The 24,159-nt window shown below is 30.6% G+C and overlaps 2 protein-coding genes across 3 annotated transcripts; both read right to left on the bottom strand.

The window, feature by feature from the left end:
* Positions 1 to 562: 562 nt before the first annotated feature.
* On the bottom strand, positions 563 to 1,915 carry LOC120067888. Of its 2 annotated transcripts, none has more exons than XR_005479042.1 (2): positions 1,297 to 1,915; positions 563 to 923 (listed from the first exon to the last, which is right to left on the bottom strand). XR_005479042.1 is itself a non-coding variant. In XM_039019500.1 (2 exons), exons 1-2 carry the CDS (start codon positions 1,762 to 1,764, stop codon positions 991 to 993), a joined length of 474 nt encoding a protein of 157 aa, XP_038875428.1. In that variant the 5' UTR covers positions 1,765 to 1,915; the 3' UTR covers positions 563 to 990. The 2 variants fall into 2 exon arrangements, 1 of the variants encoding a protein (XP_038875428.1); XM_039019500.1 differs by having other exon boundaries at positions 563 to 996.
* Positions 1,916 to 13,569: 11,654 nt separating this feature from the next.
* On the bottom strand, positions 13,570 to 15,826 carry LOC120067874 (protein IQ-DOMAIN 1-like). The gene is made up of 3 exons (XM_039019485.1): positions 15,680 to 15,826; positions 14,822 to 15,094; positions 13,570 to 14,431 (listed from the first exon to the last, which is right to left on the bottom strand). Exons 1-3 carry the CDS (start codon positions 15,758 to 15,760, stop codon positions 13,715 to 13,717), a joined length of 1,071 nt encoding a protein of 356 aa, XP_038875413.1. The 5' UTR covers positions 15,761 to 15,826; the 3' UTR covers positions 13,570 to 13,714.
* Positions 15,827 to 24,159: the final 8,333 nt, after the last annotated feature.

The raw sequence follows: 24,159 nt of genomic DNA, 5'->3' as shown, positions 1-24,159 counted from the left end.
GGATTATTAAAGTTCAATCCATTTTCAAAATTTATTTTCATAGATATCCACATTTTTTAATATTTTCATATATAAAATTTAATGAAATTATCGGACAAAAATACCCTTCTGGTGGACAGTTCGAAAGAGACTATGTATTGGAAAAATGTTCCCTTGATGTTAGATAGAGAAAATACATTTATTATATATAGTATTAATTAGTGAGATTTTGTTTCTATTTTCAATTGGAGAGAGAAGAATGCATTTGAAATGATTTTATTTTTCATTTAACACATTTCATGTATCAAGCAACTTGTTTTACTAGTAGATTCATGTTATTTTTAAATATATATTTGGACATTGTATTAGATTTTTGCAAATATTCTTACCAATATATGAAATATATTGTTAAATATATTTGATATATACTTAAATATAATTGATTTCGCAACAACTTGTTGGTTTTTTTTTGGTGGATTCCTGGTTTATTTTATTTTATTTTTTTTAAATATATCTTAGAACATTATATTATGATTGTATTTAAATAGATGATTGTATTATTCAAAAGTTTCGATACTCAATCTTCAATATAAATCACAGTATATATCATAAATTCCATTTATATGACAATATATATCATAAATTCAAAGTAGTCTGATACAAACAAAAATATCTACTATAATATATAAACCTAGATGGACTCAATTTTCAACATAAACTATAGTATACATCATAAAATTTTCAACATAAATCGGAGTATATATCATATATCACAGTATATATCATACTTGACGATTTATATATATGTATATATAGAGTTAACAAAAACAAAAGAGACTCCTTGATTGCTTGCGCGAGAATCTCTCCATCTTCATATTTGTCGCCGTTCTATCGTCCACCATCCATGTCCATTTGCTACCATTCGACACTCCATCACATGTCCACTGTTGTCCGAGTCGTGCCGCCGTCCGACGTCATCATCGAGTATATAAGTAGTTAGGAAACAAATAATCATCCCTATAGTACATTACATAAACACTGTTTGATAGACAGTGACATTTTGTTATATTATTTAATAAATTAACTTATTTTTCTATATTTAAAAGTAATCCTTAATTATAATTGGAATAGAATCCTTTAATTTGATTTAAATTTACCCCTTAACTTTTTAAATATTTAAAATTTACCTCTAATATATGTATTAGAGGCTGTTTGGGCTCCAATTAAAAAGATATTTAACATTTTCATTCACACATCTTTAAAAACAACAACAATAATAAAACAATTATATATAAAAGTTGAAAGATTTGGAGTTACCAAGAAGTGTGATCTTGTATAAGAGGAAACCGACGATGATGAAGTTCGTTTCCTTCTAAACCACCCGCTTCCGCCGCCGCAGTCAGCACCGGCAGCCAAAGAGTCGTTGCCGTTGCCATTGCCGCCAACGAAATCCTTAAACATCCTAAAAGAACCCCATCTTTTTGATCTGTCGCCAGCCCTTTCCGGGCCGTCAAGCAACGTCGTGGGCGATGGTAGAGTGCTCTGTTTGGCTTCGTTAAAAAGCTGCGGCGGCGGAGGCAGCTCCCCGAGAGCTGGGACTGGCCAGAGAACTTTGGATGCGGCGGATGACCTCGGCTTCCCCGGTGCCTCCTCCCACAAAAAGGGAACAGAGGCCAAAGTTAAACGCGGCGGCGTTGGCATCCACGGCGGCTCCGGCGGAAGCCAAGACAGAGGGAGGGTAGGAATAGAGGTCCGGTGGGGCGTATGCGGCGGCTCCGAGCACATGGGGTAGGGAGAAAAAGAAGATTTGGTTGGTAGAAATTAGTAAATAGATGTGTGAGTGTAGGGAGTGAGAGAGATTCATTGTGTAGAGTTAGTTGACACTTTAATACAATCTTAGAGAGAGAAACAAGAGAGAGAGAGAGAAATGCTATTAGTAAAGTTGAGTCACTTCCAAAATCAGCCTTCCAAATGTCAACATGGGTATGGACTTTTCTTTTTTTTAAAATAAATAAATAAATAAACTATCCATTATGATCATATTATGCTTCCAATCATTCCAATAGCATAGTTTTTTTTTTTTTTTTAAAAAATAAATTTTTAAAGTTCATCCATTGTGATACATGTTATGTGGATCGGACTAATCAACTTTATAATATGATTGGTTTAAATATATATTTATTTGAATTTTTTTTTTCACAACGACTGTGGAGGATAGAAAATCAGACCTCTCTAATATCAAGAGAAAGATTGTATATTATTTATTACTAAGTTAAACTCGCTAAACTTGGTATAATTTTTTCCTTATTATATAGTCGCTATAATGTTCTATCCTTCTCTAAATTTTACCATATAGAAAATATTTGGAAAAATTCAAACATATTATTTAAGTTATATTTGGATGAGGTCAAATTGTAACATTTTAAACAATTATGTAAATAAATTTATAATTTTTTTCAAAAAATGTAAATTATCAACGATACGTCTGTTTTAGTCATTATAACTAAAATTATAACAATTTAATGTCTATTTACAAAATATAATATCTAGTTTGTTCAATTTTAAAGCTATTTTACTACACATTACCATCATTTTTCTACGAAATAAGTTGTTAGTATATCATTATTATTATTAAAAAAGTACAACAATGTCAAATGAAGCTCTAATAAAGTCCATTTGATATTTAAAAGTTTAAACCTCTATACTCGTATTCTCTTTTATTTTTTGTTAGGTGGTTAAATTTTTATGAAAGATCATTCGATTGTTTCCATATTCATTTTCATGCTCAATCCCTCACCCTTTGTTCAAACAAAATTATTGTCAAAACAATCAAAATAATTTTGACAACCTTTTAAATCTATATTAACAATATTTGAAATAAAGAAAAATAAATTTGACTAGTATTTAAAGTAGGAATGAATCTCTTTCATCTTTAAAATCTTTTGTCACCTATTGAAATGAAATTGACAGTCAATATATTAATTTGTTGAATTGAAAAATACATCACAATTATTACCCCATTGTAGTAAATTATAGGGACCATATTTTGAAAACACATTTTTATTGGGTTGCTGGGTAGTTTGTTTCACATCATTTATTCTAATAACTATGAATGGGTAGTTTTTAAAAGTTGTTGTTTTGCGACGATTAACAAGTCGATTATCTTTAATTAAAGGGTTGACTGTTTTTTAGAATGTAGATAATTAAAATTTTTGGATCCTCAAAATTATAGACGTTTGAAATTATTGATATCTGATATCTTTAAATAACTATGTTTATTTTAGAGAATGTTTTTTTCCAGATAATAGAAAATGTTTGGATAACTCTGTTTTGTTGTATAACTCGAAAATATCTTAAATTTACATAATATTCCAAAAATCTTCTCACGGTTATTCATTAATTTATAATTTGAATTTATATAATATATTTATTTTTATTAATTTTAGTTTCTTTTTAAAATTAATATAGTTTATGTTATTTTTATAAGTTATTTTCTTCAATAAGATAATATATAATAATTTAAGATTTTTATAAAATAAATATTAATTTGAATTTGAATATCTTTTTAAAACGAAAAAAAAAAAAAAGATGTCTCCAATGTGAAAATCTCGAAAACTCATGTTTAGAATGACACCAAAACTCTTGAGATATCTGGATATTTTGATTCCAACAAGAAAATGACCCCCCAAAAGGAAAGTAATTTCAATTGTTCTAAAAAATAGATCACTTGTATAAAATATATTGTTGATGGTTTGCCCAAGACAAGACCCAAAGCCCATAGGGTACAGGAAAAATGCATATGGATTGCACGTCCCAAAAAGAAAATGTCAGTGTCTCAGGATTTAGGTCAATTAGCCAAGCTAGTGGATATATACCAACTTGAAAATAACTGAACCCAGTCTAGACTGACACCTTGCAACCTTGAGCGTCAGAAACGTCCATATCATCGCTACCGCGACACATAATTACATATGTGTGTCAAAAGGTTAACTTATAAATAGCCCTATTCGACTTATCCAAAGGGAGAGTAAGTAATCTCCAAAGGAGGCCAAAGTGAGTTTAACTAAGTGGTAATTGACATGATCTTCATCCCTAAAGATCGGGAGTTCAATCTCCACCCCTATAATCGTTATACTAACCAAAGTAATATTCAAAAGCCAGATCCAACCTTCTTTTTGTGCAATAGAAAAATAAATAATCATAGAAAAGAAATTAACATTTTATTTTTCAAGTTCAATCAAATGAAAAAAAAATGAATTTTGAACATTAAAAAAATATGAAGAAACAAGGCAACCACCGACAGGAGTAAATAAAGGAAGAAAGGCCGTACGCCTACCAATTTATTTATTCTTTTCATAAATGGATGAGTTGAAAACATGTAATTGAACAATGATTTAATTTTAGACCATTACCAATCTTTTCCTAAAATCAATGTAGATTTATGGGTCCTTTTTTTTTTTTTTTGAAAAGCACACCCTCTCCAATTTTAAAGATTCTCCGATCTCCATTTTTTGACATTGTTCTTTGCAAATACCTAAAAAGCCAAACCCTAACAAAACAACATAAATTTCTGCCAAAAAAAAAATAATAATAAATCAAAACATTCGATTTCAATTCTAGAAAATATTTTTTAAATTTAACTTTGATCAGAGATGATCAAAGTCTTAAATTTCTATCCACTTATATTGTTAGTGTCAAAATATATATTAAAACAATGTATTTGATCTTCACGTGATACCAAAGTCAATTTGTTTGAAAGGAAAAATAATATGGCTTGAAAAAGAAAAAAACATACATATTGTTGTGATGCTTGTCTCACACTTTGATGCTTGAATGAATGAGCGAAAGAAGATAGAAGCTTGAGAGTTTGAGAGTAAGATTTAAGAGTTATAATAATATATTTATAGTCGTGTTTGACCTAGGTCTCATTCTATCTTCTTTAGAAATCGAATTATCAAATAACCTAATATAAAAATCTATAAGATTATTGAACTGGAGGCAGTGGAGATGCCACATGCGCAAATTGGGTTCCTTGGTCTCGAAGGTCGAGTGAGAAGTTGGCCTACTTAGTCCAATATATGTTTTTATCTCATCCTCAAAGCGGTTTCTTTTCTTTTAACTTTCAAATTTATCCTTTTGATCTAAAATTATCCATAACATATGGTCGATGAAATCGACATCAACTTAAGAGATGACTTGGTCATTTTGATTATATCGTAAAAACAATTTAAGTTATTTAAAACATGCGACAAATTTATTTTTTAATTGTTTGTTTTTTAAAATATATTTTTATAGAAATTAATTGATATGGATGTTTTAAGCTTTGAGGATGACAACTAGACAGAGGTGAGGCTGGTGGTAGTCATAAAGTTTATATGACTTATTTCATTTAATTTTCAAAAATCCCTTTCCTTAATTTGTCATATCACATTACTCTATCTCATCTCAAGTCTTTTTCTTTTTTTCTTTTCTTTTCCTTTTCTAACAACCTATATTTGTCCCATCTTATTTAAAATAAATTTAATTATTAAATAAATTTTATTTTAATTTTACTAATTTTAAATTTTATGATTATCCACTTTTTTTTTAAGTTTAATTTTACTACTTAACTTCTATGAATAATTTAGTTAAAGTAACTAAATTGGTTAGTTAGAATAACTAAATTAGTTCAGAAAATCGAAAAAAGGGTAAGTTTCAAATTTGTGTTTATTTTTTTCGGAACTTACATTCCTTTTTGGGTTGAGACACATTTGGCATAATTTCAAATAAGTTTTTATGGAATTTGGAGAAATGTTTTGACTATAAAGTCATTTTCTTCCTAGGAAAAAAAAAAAAAATCTAAAAATTTTAGGAGTCTAATTTTCTAGAACTCCTCGATTCTTTGGGAGTCTGACATCAATTTTCAATATGTTCTTTTATTAAAATCTTAATATGCTATTTTATGTTTACTTAATTTATTACAATGTTTCTTAAATTATATTTGTGCCCGTATAATGTTGATATTAAATTTTAATTGATTTCTAATCAAAATTTCTCAATTTTTTTAAACTTTCTAATTAAAATTTCTCAAAGTTTTTTTTTTTTTTTTTTTTTTTTTTAAAAAAAAAAAATCTCTTTCTAAAACCCTTTTTAAGTCATCTTGTTTTTTTTTTTTTTAAAAAAAACAAATATACTCTTGGGGTGTTTTTGAAGATTTAGAAATTATTTTATTATTTAAAAAAGTTCCTGATCAATTTTTCTGGAATAACTTGTTTTTAAGACTATTTTTCTTTAAAAAAATTCTATGATGAAATTTAGAAATATTTGAGAATCCGTTTTTCTAAATTCTTGAGGTGAGGGATTATATATTTGGGAGTCTGAGATCTGATCCAGAAAAAATGAATTTAATCAATATTTAAAGAAAAAAAAACTTTCTTTATTAAAAGACTATTCGTATGACAGATTTTAAAAAATTGTAATAATTTCGCACATTCTTGAGTTGAGGAATTTTTCCTCAAATCTAATACAGTGAAATTGATGGAAATTGTTCAATTTATTTTATGGGATCATGACTCCAAATATTGGAGAATTGAGATGTAAAATAAGATACTATTTTAAAAATCTTATTTTTTCAAATAAATTTTATTTAAATGATGATTTCAATTCAGGATATAAAGTTTGATCACAAACGAGTATTGTGGGGTGATAACATCTTCCTCATACACAAACGACTCCCGAACTCAACTCTAGTTTTTGCAGACAATTTTTGTTTTTTTATTAAAAATTATTGATTTTATTTCGGTGTCCAATCACATCGTAAAAAATATTGGTGGCAAATCATGTTTTATTTTCTTTTAAAATTAACTCTTTTTGAGGACGTTGGTCGCTCCACGTCGTCTTGGATACGTGGCGGTAGCTTGCAACTCCATTGAAGACATAAGGTTCTACCTCGAGAGTTTGGTTATTTTTTCCTTTATCTTGATTTTTTTTTTATTCTTTAATTATATTTTAATTTTATTGTGTGTATCTATTGTGCATTTTATTATTGCACACACAATCAAAAGCTTCTTGCCTAGGCTTTACCTACTAGGATTAGAATCAATGACGGAGTATTGTTGACCTTTGAGGCGCTTATGCTTTAGTGCAAGCACACAAAAATTCTCAATCAATTTGGTCAATCTGTCATGTGCGACTTTTGACCAATTTGAGGACCTTTTTCATGTAGGAGCTTAGAGCAAACTTCACTTTGCATGGAGCCTTTTACGTTGATATTATTTAACCTCACTTTGTTTACTAGCCAAGTGCAAGCAATAAAAAAGGATGCCCAAGAGCTAAAAGGTCATATGACAAAAGTTTTAGAGTTACTCACTCCAGTTAAAGATAGACCATTAACAAGAGCATTCGAATAAGCAACATTGGTACAAAACCAAGTTCTAGATAACACCTCTCCTTACCCACATAGTTTTACTCCAAAGAAGCTGTCAGAGCCATCATTGGTAGAATTGAAGGCATACCTTACACAAGACTGTAGTTGAGCTTCACAATAAGTGAGCCATTTGAATGACTCAGTATCCACCCTAAGCATGCAAGATTCCAAGAAGAATTATGAAAATATAGGCAGCGGGGAAGATTAAAGTTTCTAAAAAAGAGATTATGTGCAATAAAAGGCATTGATATTTACGCAGGTATTAAGGTGACACAAATCTGTCTAGTCTCAGGCATCATATTATTCCACCCAAGTCCAAGATGCTGAAATTTAGAAAGTATTATGGGATAGCTACTTTAAAAACCATCTCGTCATGTACTGCTGAAAAATGTTAGTCCACACACATAATGACAAAATATTGATTACACTGTATTCGTGATAGCCTAATTCACATTAGTTCATCTTATGGTAACGAAGTTATTCTCTATTGGGTATGGGGTATGATGGAGGTGCTAAAAAGGTGTCAATTTAGTTGAGATGTTCTGGTGCGTCTACTGATAGTCTAATTGGCTCAACCACTCATTGGTACATGCAGTTGGATACCTCTCAAATGCATAAGTATTAAGACAGTGCACACACAATACTAATTTGGCATTAGACCATTTGAATCTCCATTATATGGAAAAAGAAGCAAGAAATACTTTCAAGGAATATGGTCAAAGATGGTCGCTTAGAAGCAACCTCCATTGACTGATAAGGAAATGTCATTAGTGTGTATAAGCTCTTTAAATGCTTCATATTACGATAAGATGATTGAACATACCTCAACAAACTTCTTCGACATTATAACAATAGGAGAAAGAACTGAGAATGTAATAAAAGTGAAGGTTTATAAAATGATGCATAAGCATGATTCCACAAGAAGAAAAGATGAAATGCATGAGATCAGCTTAGGCCAGAGCATTATTAGTCAGGTGCCACTACCATCATTTAAATAAATGAACTACATTCAAAATCCTCAATGAAGAGGAAAAGGTTAACTAAATACACCAAATCAGCAATCGACAAAGAACGGGCAACAAAGCATCTCGTTGCTATCATCTGTAGAAGTGCAACTCCATCTGATGAGTTGGTTTATCCATGCTTGCAAAAAAACTTGAGCCTCACAACTGGGAAGCCAAAGAACTACTAAAGAGCACTAGAGAAATGCAAGTGTCAATTGTCATTAGCTATCTTTAAGGTCAAGGAAAGACCTTTATAACAATGACACCTTTTAATCTTTTGTTGAGTTGGATGATATCGTGATAGCCACATGCGTCATATTTTTCATTATGAAATGGATTGTTGGCTTCTATATTTCAAGTATATTTTTGGTTATATTTGTCCCCCTATTGTTCCATCATGAAAGAAATATATGGGATTAAGGAGGAAATTAGAAGCGAAATCAACATAAAGATCGAATATGTTGGCTTTTTGGCTCTTAATCTCAAAATAATAAATTTTAATTAATTATTAATTAATATTTTGATGATAATAAATTTGCTTTTATTTATTAACAATTTGAGTGTTTTGAAGTGTCCATTGCTAAAGCTCGAAACAACTATTCCAACACAATTTGAATTACCTAAATCAGACCTCAAACGAAGAAGATATGACCGAAACAATCTTAAAGGAAAAATTTCAAGCTGATGACGTAGCATAATTTTTCTTATCAAAGTAGACCAATTGAAAGGTTCCACTTGACCAATGAAGAAGTGACATATGGTGGACTTTTAATTTTTGGATTGGTTTTAAAAAGAAAATGAATTTAATATTATTTTATATTTATGTCTATGGGCTAGTTTTGGATACATGGTGGACATTGTTTTTTTTGTTGGATTTTAAAATATATATATTATTATATTATTTTTTTGTTTGTATCTAACGACTAGTTAAGTTTAAAATCTCCATCATTGATTTTTCTTTTCCAAGATCCAAACCCAAATTAAATGTGGTTTTCAACAATTTTTCCTCTCTATTTAAACTCATCTTCTTCTCCAAATCATAACAACAATTACACATTTTTTACAATCCTCAAAGTCACCATTGTTATTCTCTCCAAGCTCTTTTTTCTTTTTATCTTATCCTTGAGAGATTCATTATATTGAGATGATTACTTTATTGAGTGCTACAATTTGTAAATCCACTCTTTTAGAGAGTTTTTCTCATCTTGTTCTTCATTTCTAAATCTATTGTAAAAGGTTACTCTTAAACTCATAACATGAGTATTGTAACGGTTTGATCCTCAGCCGTAGAAAGGATCGAGTTTATTCTTGCACCCAAAAAAGGAAGGTGTAGTGGTTCGACTCTAAGCTGTGGAAAGAGTCAAGTTCATAGTGACATACCTAAGAGGAGTTTGGGAATTGGATGTAGGTCGGGTTTTGCCGAACCACTATAAAAATTTCCAGTATTAATTTCTCTATCATTCTCCTACTTTCATTTTGCAATTAATATGTTATTATAGTTTATTACATGAAATTAATTGCAATATTTGTTCTTAAAGATATTTGTATATTTTGATGGGTAGTTCTTAAATTAATTTCTACATTCTCATCAATCTTATTATTAGAATCAAATTGAGTGCTTTAAAGTAATTTTATTAACTTCTTGATTATTTTGAATTGAATTTATTTACATGAATTTATTGTTTAAATTATTGTTAACAAAAAGTTTGTTAATTTATTTAATTGGGCCCACAGTAGTAAAAAGTTTTAATTAGTTTTAAATAAACCCTATTCACCCCTTTAGGATTGCCATACCGATCCTATATAATACAAAGTTCCATATCTTAATCTTGAGCAAGGAATGTAATTAAAATATTTAATGCCCAAACAACCTCAAAACCATAACAAGATGGTTGGAAAACTATCAAGCCAAAACCTTTGGAAGTAGTATGAGCTTATATTTGATAAAAAAAAAGTATGTTTATTCAGCCATCATACCTCCACTTTGTGAGTATAAAGATACATTAAGTTATGCATGGATTGGGTACAAAATTTTGTTGCATCAGCTACTCCCTATTGAAATTTGAGTTGATGTAATGGAAGCCTCCTATAAAGTATCAAGTTTATTGAGAAAAATGATGATCTTGAGATGCTATCATTTGTTTACACATCAATTAGGGCAGTCTCCCTTTATTTAGTATGTACAGGGTGAAGCCAGTTTTTTCCCATCAAAGATTCAACATCATTCGTCTAAGTATAACTACATTTGAAGATATGGATTACATTACAGGACATCTAATATTCGTCATCATTGCTTGCAAAAGAGAACAAATTTTGAAAGAGTCCTCCCATTTTGTTAAAGACATTTGGGGCAGTCTCCCTTATTTAATATATAGGGTTAAACCAGCTTTCCTTATCGAAGTTTATGTATCATTTGCTTGAGTAGGATTGCATTGCAGGCCATGGAATGTTGCAGAAGAGAAACAGTTTTGAAGTGAATTCTTTCATTTTATTAAAGACTATCAAAGACGATAATGCAGAAGATTATTAAAAAAAAAAAAAAATCTTTAAAGATTTAAGGACTTTAGCCTTTTAAGTTGATCAAGGTCTAAGTACAAGGTCACTTTGTCTTTTACGAATCCACATTTTTACCATCAGTCTCGAAGATTAAAGATGGTATTTTATTTGGTAAATAATCATTCTAAGGAGATTTTCAAGGCAAGATAGAGCAAACTATTTTGTATACTTTTAACTTGTTTTTTTCTTTTGAAAAGAATCTAAAGAAGAGTAAAAAAATCATTAAAATAAGCATATTTTAGCAAGCATATACATGTATACTCACATTAGTGAATGACTTTATCCTTATATTTTTGGTGGTGGTGCTTGTTTATCCATAACCCTAAGCATTTTATTTTTGTTGTGGTGACGCTTGTTTATCCCTGACCTCCAGTTCTCTTTTGTTTTATCATGAGGTGCTTGGTTATCCCTAGCCCTTGATACTTTTTTGCTGCAATAACTCTTGTTTATTCCTGGCCTCTAGCTCTTTTTTACTTTGTCATGAGGCGCTTGTTTATCCTTGACCCTTGACACTTTTTGCTACGATGACGCTTGTTTATCCCTACCTCTAGCTCTTTTTTACTTTGTCATGAGACGCTTGTTTATCCTTGACTCGACACCTTGTTGCTGCGATGACGCTTGTTTATCCCTGACCTCCAGCGTTTTTATTTTGTTATGAGCCGCTTGTTTACCCCTAACCTTTGACACTTTTTGTTGCGATGACGCTTGTTTATCCTTGACCTCCAACTCTTTTTATTTTGTCGTGTGACGCTTGTTTATCTTGGCCCTTGACATCTTTTTGTTGCAATGGTATTAGTTTATCCTTGGCCTTCAACTCTTTTTTATTTTGTCATAAAGTGCTTGTTTATCCCTACTCGCCCTTGACATTGTTAATACATTTGAAGTATTTTATCTTGACAAAATTGTGGCTATACCTTCGTCCACCTTCTAATTCTACAAGGATGTATGAAGGGAGACATGCTGTAGCCATCTATTTCTGTTTGGCCTTATTTAAAATAAATTTAATTATTAGATTAATTTCGTCTTACTTTTACTATTTTTTTGATTATCCACCTTTTTAGCCTTATTTTTATAACTTTTTAACTTTTATGTATAATTCAATTAAAATAACTAAATTGGTTAGTTAAAGTAACTAAATTAGTTCAAAAAATTGCAAAAAGGGTAAGTTCCAAATTTTGTGTTCATTTTTTTTCTTGAAATTTGCTTTCATTTTTGGGTTAAGACACATTTAGCATAATTTCAAATTTTTAAAAACTAGCCCGTAAGTTTCCATGACATTTGGAGAAATATTTTGGCTATAAAGCTATCTTCTTCTTTAGCAACAAAAGAAAAAGAAGAAAAAAACCGACAAGAAAATCTAGAAAATTTGAGAGTTTGATTTTCTAGAATTTAATGAGGGGTCGATTCTTTAGGATTCTAAGATCGATTTTCAATATGTTTTTATTAAAATCTTAATATGCTATTTTGCGTTCACATTCAGCATCATATCATATTAAATGTTAGTTGATTTCTAATTAAAATTTCTCAAAGTCTTTTTAAATCTTCTAATTAAGATTTTTCAAGGGTTTTTTAAAATCTCTTTCTAAAACCCTGTTTTTTAAAATCTCTTTCTAAAACCCTTTTTAAGTCATCTATTTTTTATTTTTTAAAAAAATTACACTGGTGTTTTGAACATCTATTATTTCAAAAGGCTTTCTAATCTATTTTTTCTCTAATAACTTGTTTTTAAGATTGTTTTTCTTTATAAAAGACTCCTACCATAGAATCTATAAATATCTGGGAGTCCATTTTTTAGATTCCTAGAATGAGGGAACATATATTTGGGAGTCCAAGATTTGATTCCAAGAAAAAATAAATTTAATTAATATTTAAAAAAACTTTTTTTTATTAAAAAGCTATTCTGTGATAGATTGTGCAGACATTTTTGAGGTGAGAAATTTTTCCTCAATTCTAACATAGTCAAATTGATAGAAATTGTTCAATTTATTTTATAGGACCATGACTCTACATGTTGGAGAAATGAGGTGTAAAATAAGACATTATTTTAAAAATCTTATTTTTCCAAATGAACTTTATTTAAATAATGATTCAAATTCAAGATATAAAGTCCGGCCCTCTTTTTCTAAACAGATGTTATAGGGTGCTAACACCTTCCCATACACAAACAACTCCCGAATTCAACTATAGTTTTTGCATATCATTTTTATTTTTTTTTTATTAAATACTATTAATTTTATTCTGGTGTCCAATCACACCATATAAATGATTGATGACAACTCATATTTATTTTCTTTTAAAATCAACTATTTTTGAGGATGTTGATTGCCCCGCGTCATCTCGGGCACATGTCAACACCTTTTATAATGAGCTTATCCATCAATTTGATGAAATTTAAAAGTTATGGATAAGGAAATATCTAACTAAGCATAAGGATAAAATATTTAATCTCGAAATAAAAAAAATGATGAAAATACGTTTAGTATACTTATTTTTAAAATAGAATTAACCTAGTCTATTTTCAAAAACGATAAATCGTTTTCTTTATTTTTAAAATTTCGTTTTTGAAAATTTATGAAAGAAAAGAAAAATACATCCTTTGAAAAACATGTTCCATCAAACAACAAAAACAAATAAAATTCCACTACTAAAAATCAATATTTTATCTATTCAGCTATGACAGTTATTATATTTTTATGAAATCACTCCCAATAAATAACATTCAACAAACAAATATGGGCCAACTAATGGGTCTACCTTTACCAAATCATCTTCAACCATGGGCTCCAAGAGGAAAGGCCCACTCTTCACCACCATAGTAATCTGGGACACTACCATGTAATTGGGTATTTCTCCCATTACTTTTGATTATTGGGCCGTATTGGGCCTGGTTAACTGTAGAACTCGACGAGTCCGGAGCCCAACTTTTCCTCGTTGATGGGCTCAAAAGTGGGCTCTGCGGTTTAACTGCACTCAGATTCCGGGCCTTGGCCTTCGCCGATTGAGTTGGGGCCATGTAGCTCGGAACATGGGCCGAGTTTGGGCCCGAGTCCAGGTTCATTTCAACGGTCCTCTCCGACATGTCGTCGTGAGCCTGGGAAGGTTGAGACGACATCCAGCGGTCCAGCGAACTCCAACCCCATTGTGTTGTACGCCGGTTTTCACCTTCATAAACCAAACCGGATTCTTGTTTCTTCGAAGAAAGTTTTCTATTTTTCTCTCTACTTAGAGTTTCCTTTTCATATCTTCTGTGGGAATTCATCAATTTCTCATATTTCTGTTTGAACTGTTCTTCTTCTTTAACGTCTTCGACTTTTTTTTTAAAATTGTCGTGTGCCAGTTGAAGCCTGCGAGCTCGAACTCGAGTTTGGACACGAACTAACGCTTGCATGCATCGCATTGTCAATTGTGCTTGTTTACGTACATTGTAGCCTCGTACCAATGCTTGTAGTCTCACTAGACCTTTCAATGCACGCAATGCACATCGAGCCTGATAAGAGTTTTAACAAAATTGATATGAAAGAGACTCCATCAGAAAGAAAAATGTACACGAAAAGTTTTTTTATTTTTTATTTTTTATTTTGATGGTAAGTAAAAATGAGTATATCTATTGAGAAAAAATATTATAAAAACAAAAGATTACCAATTAAAAAAAAAAGTTAACATGAACATAATTCAATTAGTTATTAAAGTATATACTCTCGATCAAGAGATCATTTATTTAAATCCCTCTTCTCATATTCAATGAAACACATTTCAATTGCTTTTTTAAGAAGCAAGTCAAAACGGTTTTGTGAGTCAAATAATTGGTTGGAATGATGTTGAGACCAATAATTTCTTAGAATGGAAGAAATTAATTAAAGAGTTAATTAATAATTACCAAGTGACCTCTATAGCAAGATTGAATAATAGTTGCAGCTCTTTCTTCCTTGGAGTATGGACGACCATAGCCAGCTAACCGAACAACCTTTGCTGCCGCCTGAGCTGCCACCACTGCAGCCTCGGCTGCAGCAGCAGTGGCGGCAGCAACCGCGATAGCATGGTTTTTATCAGCGACGCTTGTTAATGGTGTAGAATTAGTGCTCTCACGAGAGGTCTCCACTACTGGAAAATGCTGAAAGCACACAACTTCAGGATCCTCTTCTTCATATTTCTGCACAATATTAGTAGGTTAAATTGCAAATTTTAAAAATTAATTGATTTCCATTGGGTAAAAAATGATTTTTTTTATGTTCAAATACGAATTTCTACTTTCAACTTTGTTGAATAGATCTATAAATTTTTAAAAATGTTATATAAATCGAAAAAATTGAAAATTAATATCGAAATACACAAAATTAATATCCATTAAATCAAAAACTTAAAATAAATTTTAAATCACATAAGTATATCACAATTTATTTCATCAAATCAAACCATACAATTAATTCTTTTATCTCAAAGTCAAAACATCGAAATTGTATTTTGACATTACATTACCATTCTATAAATCAACTTTGATATTATTTTGTCAATATAAGAACTTAATTAGACAATTTTTTTCATTAAATTAAAACGAAATTGAAAATTTTTAAACGATAAAACACCTACATTAGAGACTAAAACATCTAGTTGGCGGATTTCAAAAATAAAAGATATGAAATCCGATAAAGTAAATATGGTTCAATAACAATTGACATATAGAGAGATCGAGAATGGTAATGATGGATAAAAATTGGGAAGAAATGGAAAGAAATACCTTAGATGGAGGAAGGGAGGGAGGGGAAGGCTTGAAGGCCTTCCTGACAGCAAAGAACCAGCTGCCTCCTTTCTTTCCCATTGGAATAATAATAATAATGATAATAATAATAATAATGATAATATCTAAATGTAATAACAATACATTTAGATATTGTGTGATGTGAGGAGAAGGAGTAAATATGTAATTAATGAGGGGCGGCAACGGCAAGGCATTGCCATTTACCAATGACCAATTTAAGGACCTCACAAGTGGGAGCGGTTTCTTTAATCAACCAATTTCAAACAAAACAAACACTTCTCCACTTACCATCTCACCCACCTTTTTTATATTTCTTTCTTTTTACAAAATAATAAATCAAATCCTTTTTATTTTCGTCAAAGATTCTAATATTTGATCTCTTGATTGATTGAAGCATTTGTCTTAATCTATTGAATTTTGCTCATGTTAGATATCTGCCCTTCTTCTACTTCATTTTTTTTTTAATCTTCTACTTAGTGTGTTCTACAACTTTAATATTTATTTTGCTTTTTTAGATCAACTACATGGAATGAATTTAAAATATTTGATTGAGGGTGATCATTGATCGGTTTGCATATCTTTTGGCTAACAATCGATGGTGAAAATTAACGATATTTATGGACTAATTAGTAGTTTCTAGCTTCGATCGATAGAATGATCAGTTCAACCAGCTTCATTAATTTCTCTTCTTTAAATAAACAAACATGAAAAAAAAAGGGAAAGAATAAGAAAAATGATCACCCTATGACTAAAAGAATAGAAGAAATAAGAAAGAGATAATTGTATTGCAACCACATATAAAAAAATTAGGGGTTATGAATATAAATCTAGAAAATAGAGTTTAGGGTTTTTAATATATATGAATAGTTAGTGGTTTGGTTTTCAATTGGGCCAACTAACCAACGATAAATTTTGCATAATCTCAAAACTAACGAACCATTTGCCTCATAAAATCAATCAATTTGTCAGTTTTGAGTGGTTGTTTTGGTTTTCAATCTCCTTTGATCATCTTATATTTGACCATACATATGAATATATATATATATTATATTTAAGAAATGGTGAGAAATTAGTTAGGTATGAAATTTGTTTTCTTAAAAAAAAAAAAAAAGTTGGGTATAACATTTATATATTAAAGGAAGTACAAATATCTAGCTTGCTCAAGCTAACAATAAATTTTTTTGGATAAATAAACAAGGTGGTGCTAAGAAGGGTAATTAATTACACCACTCTTATTTTGTCCTAATTCAAGTATATATATATGATGAGTTTTTTTTCCATATAAAAATATACTTGGTTGACCATAAGCTTCTTCTACTTCTATTTCAAGAAATAAATTTGTTTGATACTAAATATATATATATATTTTTTTTTTAAAAAAAAGTTAACAAGACATTCAAATATCCTACTAAGATTAATTAAAAATCCAAATTAACACCAAAACCACCCATAGCACCTAAAAGAATGCAATTCAAATGTTCATAATCTAGAAAATAATATTTTACATTTTTATGATTTTCATTTGCTTAAGACACAAACACTACCTAATTAGGTCACAAAGCAATATATGATATAATTGTGAGTTGGTCTGTCTTTTTTGTCTTCCATTGGTCCCCTCCCTCATTATCCATATAAAATAGTTAACAACAAATTATCAATTAGTTTAATAATTACAAAGAAAAAATTAAATTTTTTTAATAATCTGGTTATGACATTTTTACTTTAAAAAATCTAAATTAAATGGTAATCTTAAATTTAATAAATAAATGGATAAATATTTTAAATAGTAAAACTGCTGAAAATATTTTTTAAGTATAACAAAATGTCTTTGTCTAATAATGATAGACTGCGATAGACATCTATCAATGTTATTAATAGATGTCTATCGCGGTTTATCACTAATAGATAGTAAAATTTTTGCTATATTTATAAATAAGTTGACTCATTTTCTTTTTATTTAAAAACAACCCTAAATATATATGGATACTTTATTAAAATGTTAATTCAACCATCTCTAAAAATAAGAGACAATAGAGCAATATATACCTTTAAACTTTTTTTTTTTTTTTTTTTTTAAAATTTATACCCTCTTATTTTATTAAACTAGTCCCCAACTTGTTTCTACGGGATAAATCATTATTTGTTAGTTTATATTAATGAATCAAAATGAATATTTAAGTAACTATATTAATATAGCCAAAGTAAAAAATTTAGATTATTATGAATTGAAACATATGTAACTTTTTCTTTTTTTTTTCCTTTATAGTAAAAGGATCGGAGAAAGTGATCTTACCAATTCGGATCTCAAAAGATTGAGTACATGTTTATTATTACTAATTTAAACTTGATTAATTTAATGAAATGTATGCACTTTTTATCTTTGTGAGATGCATTTCATTTTTTTTAAGTGGTTTAATTTTACGTTAGAAGAATGATGATTAGTTGTTGAATAAAATATTTTAATATTTATTGGTGAAATAATGATAATGTGGGTGATCGTTGCATTTGGACTTTAATTAGCTACCTAACAAACAAATGAGATATCTCAACTACTTTCAAGTGCAACTAAATTTACAAATATTCTCATAAATACCAATTATCTTTACACATCTAATTTTGATTTGCATTATATCTTTATACCTTGATTTTCTTTTTCTTTTTCTTTTTTTCCTTTTTCGAAAAGCTTGAAATGTTTTACTCAAAACAAAAGTCCACATGTTGTCCATGTAAGCATATATATATATATATATATTTGATTTTTTTTTTTTTCCTTTTTCGAAAAGTTTGAAATGTTTTGCTCAAAGCAAAAGTCTATATGTTGTTCATGTAGCATATACATATTCACTAAATGCAATTTAAGATTTGTAATGAGCATAAATAACAAAAGAACTAAAAAAATGGAAATAACAATAACAAATGTTGATCCAAAGATAAAAACATGTGCAACATTCTAAAAAAAACCTCTATTTGTGATTTTTAAAGTGTATTTTTAAGATCCACCAAATACCACTATTTAGAGTCAAAGTGAAAAGTAGGATATGGTCTTACATAGACACAAGCATGAATAACTACAAGACATATGGACAACATAAAGATTGACACATGGCTTTTAGCACACTAAGCATTGTGCATCTATATTATAATATTTATAATACTTCCTTAGATGCCCATATATATATGAAATATGCATTGTTAAAATTTTACTGGGAAAAATCCAATGAGAAAAAAACCTTAATGAAGAAAAAAGAGTACATATTTCATATAAAATATATTCCTAAAAGAATATAATATATTTACTCACCTTCACGAAAATATCACTTAAGATCTCTGAGTCACCGCATTCTAATGTTATGAACCAATTTTTCAAAAGTTGCGGTTGGCAATGCTTTTGTAAATAAGTCTGCCAGGCATCCTTCGAACAAATTTGTTGTACAGTGATGTCGTCATTTTCTTCAAGATCATGAATGTAGAAAAGATTCGGTGAAATATGCTTTGTTCTATCTCCTTTAACATATCATCATTTGGTTTGGGCTATGCAAGCTGTGTTGTCTTTGTATAATATTGTTAGAAAATTTTTATTAGAAGACAAGCCATATGTTTCACAAATGTGTTGAGTCATTGATCTTAGCCGTACACATTCTCGACTAGCCTCGTGAATTGCATCAGCATGATTTGAGGAAGTGGCCGTTATGGTCTGTTTCATCGATTGCTATGATATAACAGTTCTTCCACATGTGAACAAATAACTTGTTTGGGATCTCGCTTTGTGTGGATCAGATAAATATCCATAATCTGCATAACTAACTAGATCGAATTTTGATTTATTTGAATAAAATAAATCCATATCGATTGTTCCTCAGAGATAATGGAGTAGATGCTTAATTATGTTCTAATGTCTTGTTATTAGAGAAGAACTATATTTAGCTAATAAATTTACTGAAAATGCAATATCTGGTTTTGTATTATTAGCAAGATACATAAGTTACCAATTGCACTAAAATATGACATTTCAAGACCAAGAAGTTCTTCATTATCATCTTGAGGTCGAAATATATTTTTCTTTATATCTAATGAACGGACTTCTATTGGAATATTTATTGGATGTCTCCTGTCTATATAGAATCTTTTCAAAACTTTCCTATATAAGTTGATTGATGAACAAATATCCCATCTTGTTAAATGTTCAATTTGCAAACCAAGACAAAATTTTGTTTTTTCAAGATCTTTCATCTTAAATTCTTTTTTAAGATATTTTATTGCCTTTGAAAGCTATTCAGGAGTTTCAATTACATTTAAATCATCAACATATACAGTTATCATAGCAAATCCTGACTGTGATTTCTTTATAAAAAGACATGGACATATTGGATTATTTTGATATCCTTCATTCAAAAAATATTTACTTAGACGTTTGTACCACATTTGTCCTGATTATTTCAATTCATATAATGATCTCTGTAACTTTATTGAATACAATTCTCCAAAATTTGATTTATATGTTTCAAATACTTTAAATCCTTCTAAGATTCTCACATAAATATCATTATCAAGAGATCCATATAAATATGTTGTGACTACATTCATAAGATGTATGTCCAAGTTATCATACACAGTCAGGTCAATTACATATCTTAGTATAATTGCATCCACCACTGGAGAATATATCTCCTCATAATCAATACTACGTATTTGTGAAAAACCTTGTGCAACTAGTCTTGCTTTATATCTTGTGACCTCATTATTTTCACTTCTTTTTCTCACAAATGCCCATTTGTATCCCAAACGTTTGACACATTCTGGTGTTTGAACTACTCGTCCAAAAATCTAATGTTTTGAAAGTGAATTTAATTATGTCTCGATTGCTTCTTTTCACTAAAGCTAATCTTTTCTATGTTGACATTCTTCAACAGATTTTGGTTTATGATCCTTATTTTCAGATATAATACTAAAAGTAACATTATATGCAAAAATGTTGTCAATAACTACATTAGTTTGATTCCATCTTTTTCTTGTCATGACATAGTTTATTGAAATCTCATTATTATTTTTAGGTATTCCACCTTTCTCACTAGTCATGTCAAGGATTTCTTCATGGGTATCTACATTCTCAACCAAGTCCTTTTTTCTATTATTTATTTTTCGTTTTTGAGGATTTTTAGCTTTGAAACCCACTGGTCTACCACGCTTCTGGCATGTTCTATATTCATTAATGACAACTTGCTGTGTTGGGATATCAATTTTCGATGGGACATTTGTAGCTGGTATATGTGACTTAGTTACTTTCTTTGCATCTATAAATGTATCTGGTAATTGATATGCTATATTTTGCAAATGAATAATTTTCTGAACTTCATGTTCACATTGATCTGTACATGTATCTAAATGAGACAATAACGATGCATTCCATGTAATTTCTTTTTCCAACTTTTTAATTCCTCTCCTTAATGTTGGAAAAATTGTCTCATTAAAAGGACAATAAGCAAATCTAGTAATAAATACATCACTAGTCAGGGGGTTCAAGATATTTAATAATTTATGTGTTGGGTTTTTGGCAAAATATTAGAAGTGTAGTTATCCTACATAAAAAAGAGTTAAGTCATGGGCTTGCCCAACATTTAAAAGGTTTAGGAAAATCATGGATCTGTCCTACATAAAATAGGTTTAGGAAAGTCATGGGCTTCAAGCCTATAAAAGGAGTCCATGTCTTTCGTTTTTTAGTCATCCCAGTAAGAAATACTTTAAGCTTGGATGGGCTAGCTCTAGTTAAATTCCCTTGATGTATTCTATAGTTTGAGAATGGAAAAAGGGTGTGAGTAGTCAAAAGTTTTGAGAGAGTGCTCTTGTAATTGGGATCGGGGAGAGAATTGTTCTATGTGATAGTAACAAATTTTCACATAGTAGATTTCTTTTTGGTGAGCCGTGGTTTTTCTCCAAGTTGGGAGTTTTTCACATAAATTCTTATATTTCTAGTTTTATTGCTTTCTTTTAATTTCTCTGTTATTTTTCTACTTATTCCTGTGACAAAAGTGGGAGGTATTTCCCAACAAGTGGTATCAGAGTGTCAAGTTTTATAGTTTCTTGAATTTCTAAGTATGCTCTATGGTTGTAGCATTGTCTGACCTTCTACATCAAAAAAAGAATTCTTGAAACGGGTTGCAGTATTTGTGAATAGTTTGAGTTGTTCATTATTTGATGATTTGCTTGGAGTGAAGTAGATGTGTGTCAAGTTTTATGAGTCCGATAAAGTTTGATGTGGAGAAATTTGATGAATGATCAACATCGGGTTGTGGCAAGTACAAGTCAATGATGTATTAATATAATCTAGGCTACACAAGTGCAAGTTAAGCGGTTATGATGTTCCAATGCAGTTTAAGAGTGATTCCAGCAAAGGTTTCTGGGAATGCAGGCAGTTTGGGCACATGAAAAACAGAGCATATTCGTCAAATGGCTCTAGATAGATGCTGATGGTGTCTTTCACATCAGGGAAGACAGTGACTTCCTCTGAAGAAGATGAAAATCATCCTCGTTGTATGTCCACTTTACCATGATAGAGGATGTGATGTCAACGGTTCCACAAGTTTGCACATGGGCATTGACTTGGCGATTATGCAAGGTGTGTGGTGAAAGTTGTGTCAATGGCTAAAGAACTTCCAAGTGAGCCAAGTAGGTGGAAGTTGCACCATAAATATCAGCATGGTTTATCGGCACGTGCAAAAAAGAAAAATCTTGGGAGGTGGAATTTCAAATGGTCTACTTTTTATGGTGAAGTAGGTTATAATTGTATGAGATGAGAATTATGATTGTCAGTGAAGACAATTGATAGCTTGTAGAAATACAAGCTATCATAGCCTTTTACTTAGAATAATGAGGGTAGATGAGTAAAATATGCGATGATAATACTAAGAATTCAAGTGAAATAATAAACTTGCATTGATTTACACTAAAAATCCCAGTTGACCCCATATCATACGTTATCCTACGTCAAAGTGCCTATTTAGTAGTTATCGTAGGAGTCGATCTCACTGAAGAAAAGTTGGTCGCATGCGCTGTCGCAACTGCAGAATGATGACCATGATAGAAGTATGATCGCAAAGAATGGGAGGAATGCATTGATTCTTTAAAAGAAACAAATATGATCGCATACCTCAAGATATTTGAGCTGCACAACAGATCTTCTACAAGTGATCTGAGCATGTTGACATTCTCACCTACTGCGTCAGTGATGGTAGCTAATCAGAGCGAGATTATCAAAGTTGTCAGCGTTTGGCTCTATAAATAGAGCCTTGACGCCAATGTTCAAGTATCTGGGACTTCTACCTTGGGCAGATTCCCGTGATCACAGGTGAGAGCATAAGCAAGAATTTCTCTAAGAGTTCTCCATTACCACAACCACCTCCGATAGATGACCAGAGCTTCGCCGAAGATAGAGCTCGAGAGGGCCTACTCATGACCCATCGATTGCACCACCGGCAGTCTTGACATACATCTGATGGAAGCAAGAGATTGCCTACATCTAGCCTTCCACCTCTCTTTCTCACCTCTGTATTATATTACATTTTGGGTTAAGATATTAATGCATTTGTAATCAATGCATCTCTCTAATCCTTCAACATCATTTCCATTATCTTATTTTATTTTATCGATTTTTCTTAATCACCATGAGCTAATTGTGGATCACAAGAATCATCGCACATTCAATCATGCGTCATAAAGATATGACATATGTAGTTGTCCACCGAAAGATATGCAATGCACGAGTGTAGCGATTCAATCCTGTTTGTTTAGTGCAAGGCTATCATAATGCTTGTCTATGATTGCTAATAGAAACAAGTAGCTATAACCAACTGTCCAAGAGGGTAAGTAGTTGAGGAACTCACTAAGCAAAGTAAGAAATGTTCCTAGAGATAGAAATAACCTTATGCTCAACGCAACATCAATCATGCATCATAGAGATATGACACATGTAGCTGACCACTGAGAGGTGTGCGATGCACGAGTGTGGTGAGTTGGGATTAACCTTGCGACCAAACTTAGGGACTTGGCGATGTCTTCTCCCCAATCTTGCTTCTAACAACTACTGCATCTCTAACGATTTTTATAGTTAGACTTCAATTGCTCATTGTTTGATTAGCTAGGAGTAGGAGTAGCGCATAGTTAATCAACTTCTTTCTTTTTATTTTTATTCTCAGCCTCAAACGCATCACTTTACATTCCTCTTTTAGTTTCAAGTCCCTGTATTCGACCTTGGATCATCCCAAGAAACTTACGATCTCGTTATACTTGACGAGAGAGCAAGAAAACTTGTGACAGGAGTGCATGAACATCACATACACGCTTAACACATAACCATACTCATCAGACCAACACATGACCATCACATGACCATTAACCCATATCAACTTATTTTTCCCCACCAAGTGTTTGGCATCGTTCTTGGGACTTGGCATTTAATAGTTTGT

This window comes from Benincasa hispida, chromosome 12 (assembly GCF_009727055.1).
Source record: "Benincasa hispida cultivar B227 chromosome 12, ASM972705v1, whole genome shotgun sequence".
Taxonomy (NCBI): Eukaryota; Viridiplantae; Streptophyta; class Magnoliopsida; order Cucurbitales; family Cucurbitaceae; genus Benincasa; species Benincasa hispida.
This window is presented reverse-complemented; position numbering and strand designations above follow the sequence as displayed.

Bases quoted from the DNA above. Each gene is read 5' to 3' on its own strand.
- LOC120067888 (XM_039019500.1), bottom strand. From the start codon at position 1,764: ATGTGCTCGGAGCCGCCGCATACGCCCCACCGGACCTCTATTCCTACC.
- LOC120067874 (XM_039019485.1), bottom strand. From the start codon at position 15,760: ATGGGAAAGAAAGGAGGCAGCTGGTTCTTTGCTGTCAGGAAGGCCTTC. The intron at 15,095-15,679 runs GTATTTCTTTCC...AATATTGTGCAG, and splicing joins CCTCCCTTCCTCCATCTAAG to AAATATGAAGAAGAGGATCC. The intron at 14,432-14,821 runs GTAATTATTAAT...AACTCTTATCAG, and splicing joins CTTGCTATAGAGGTCACTTG to GCTCGATGTGCATTGCGTGC.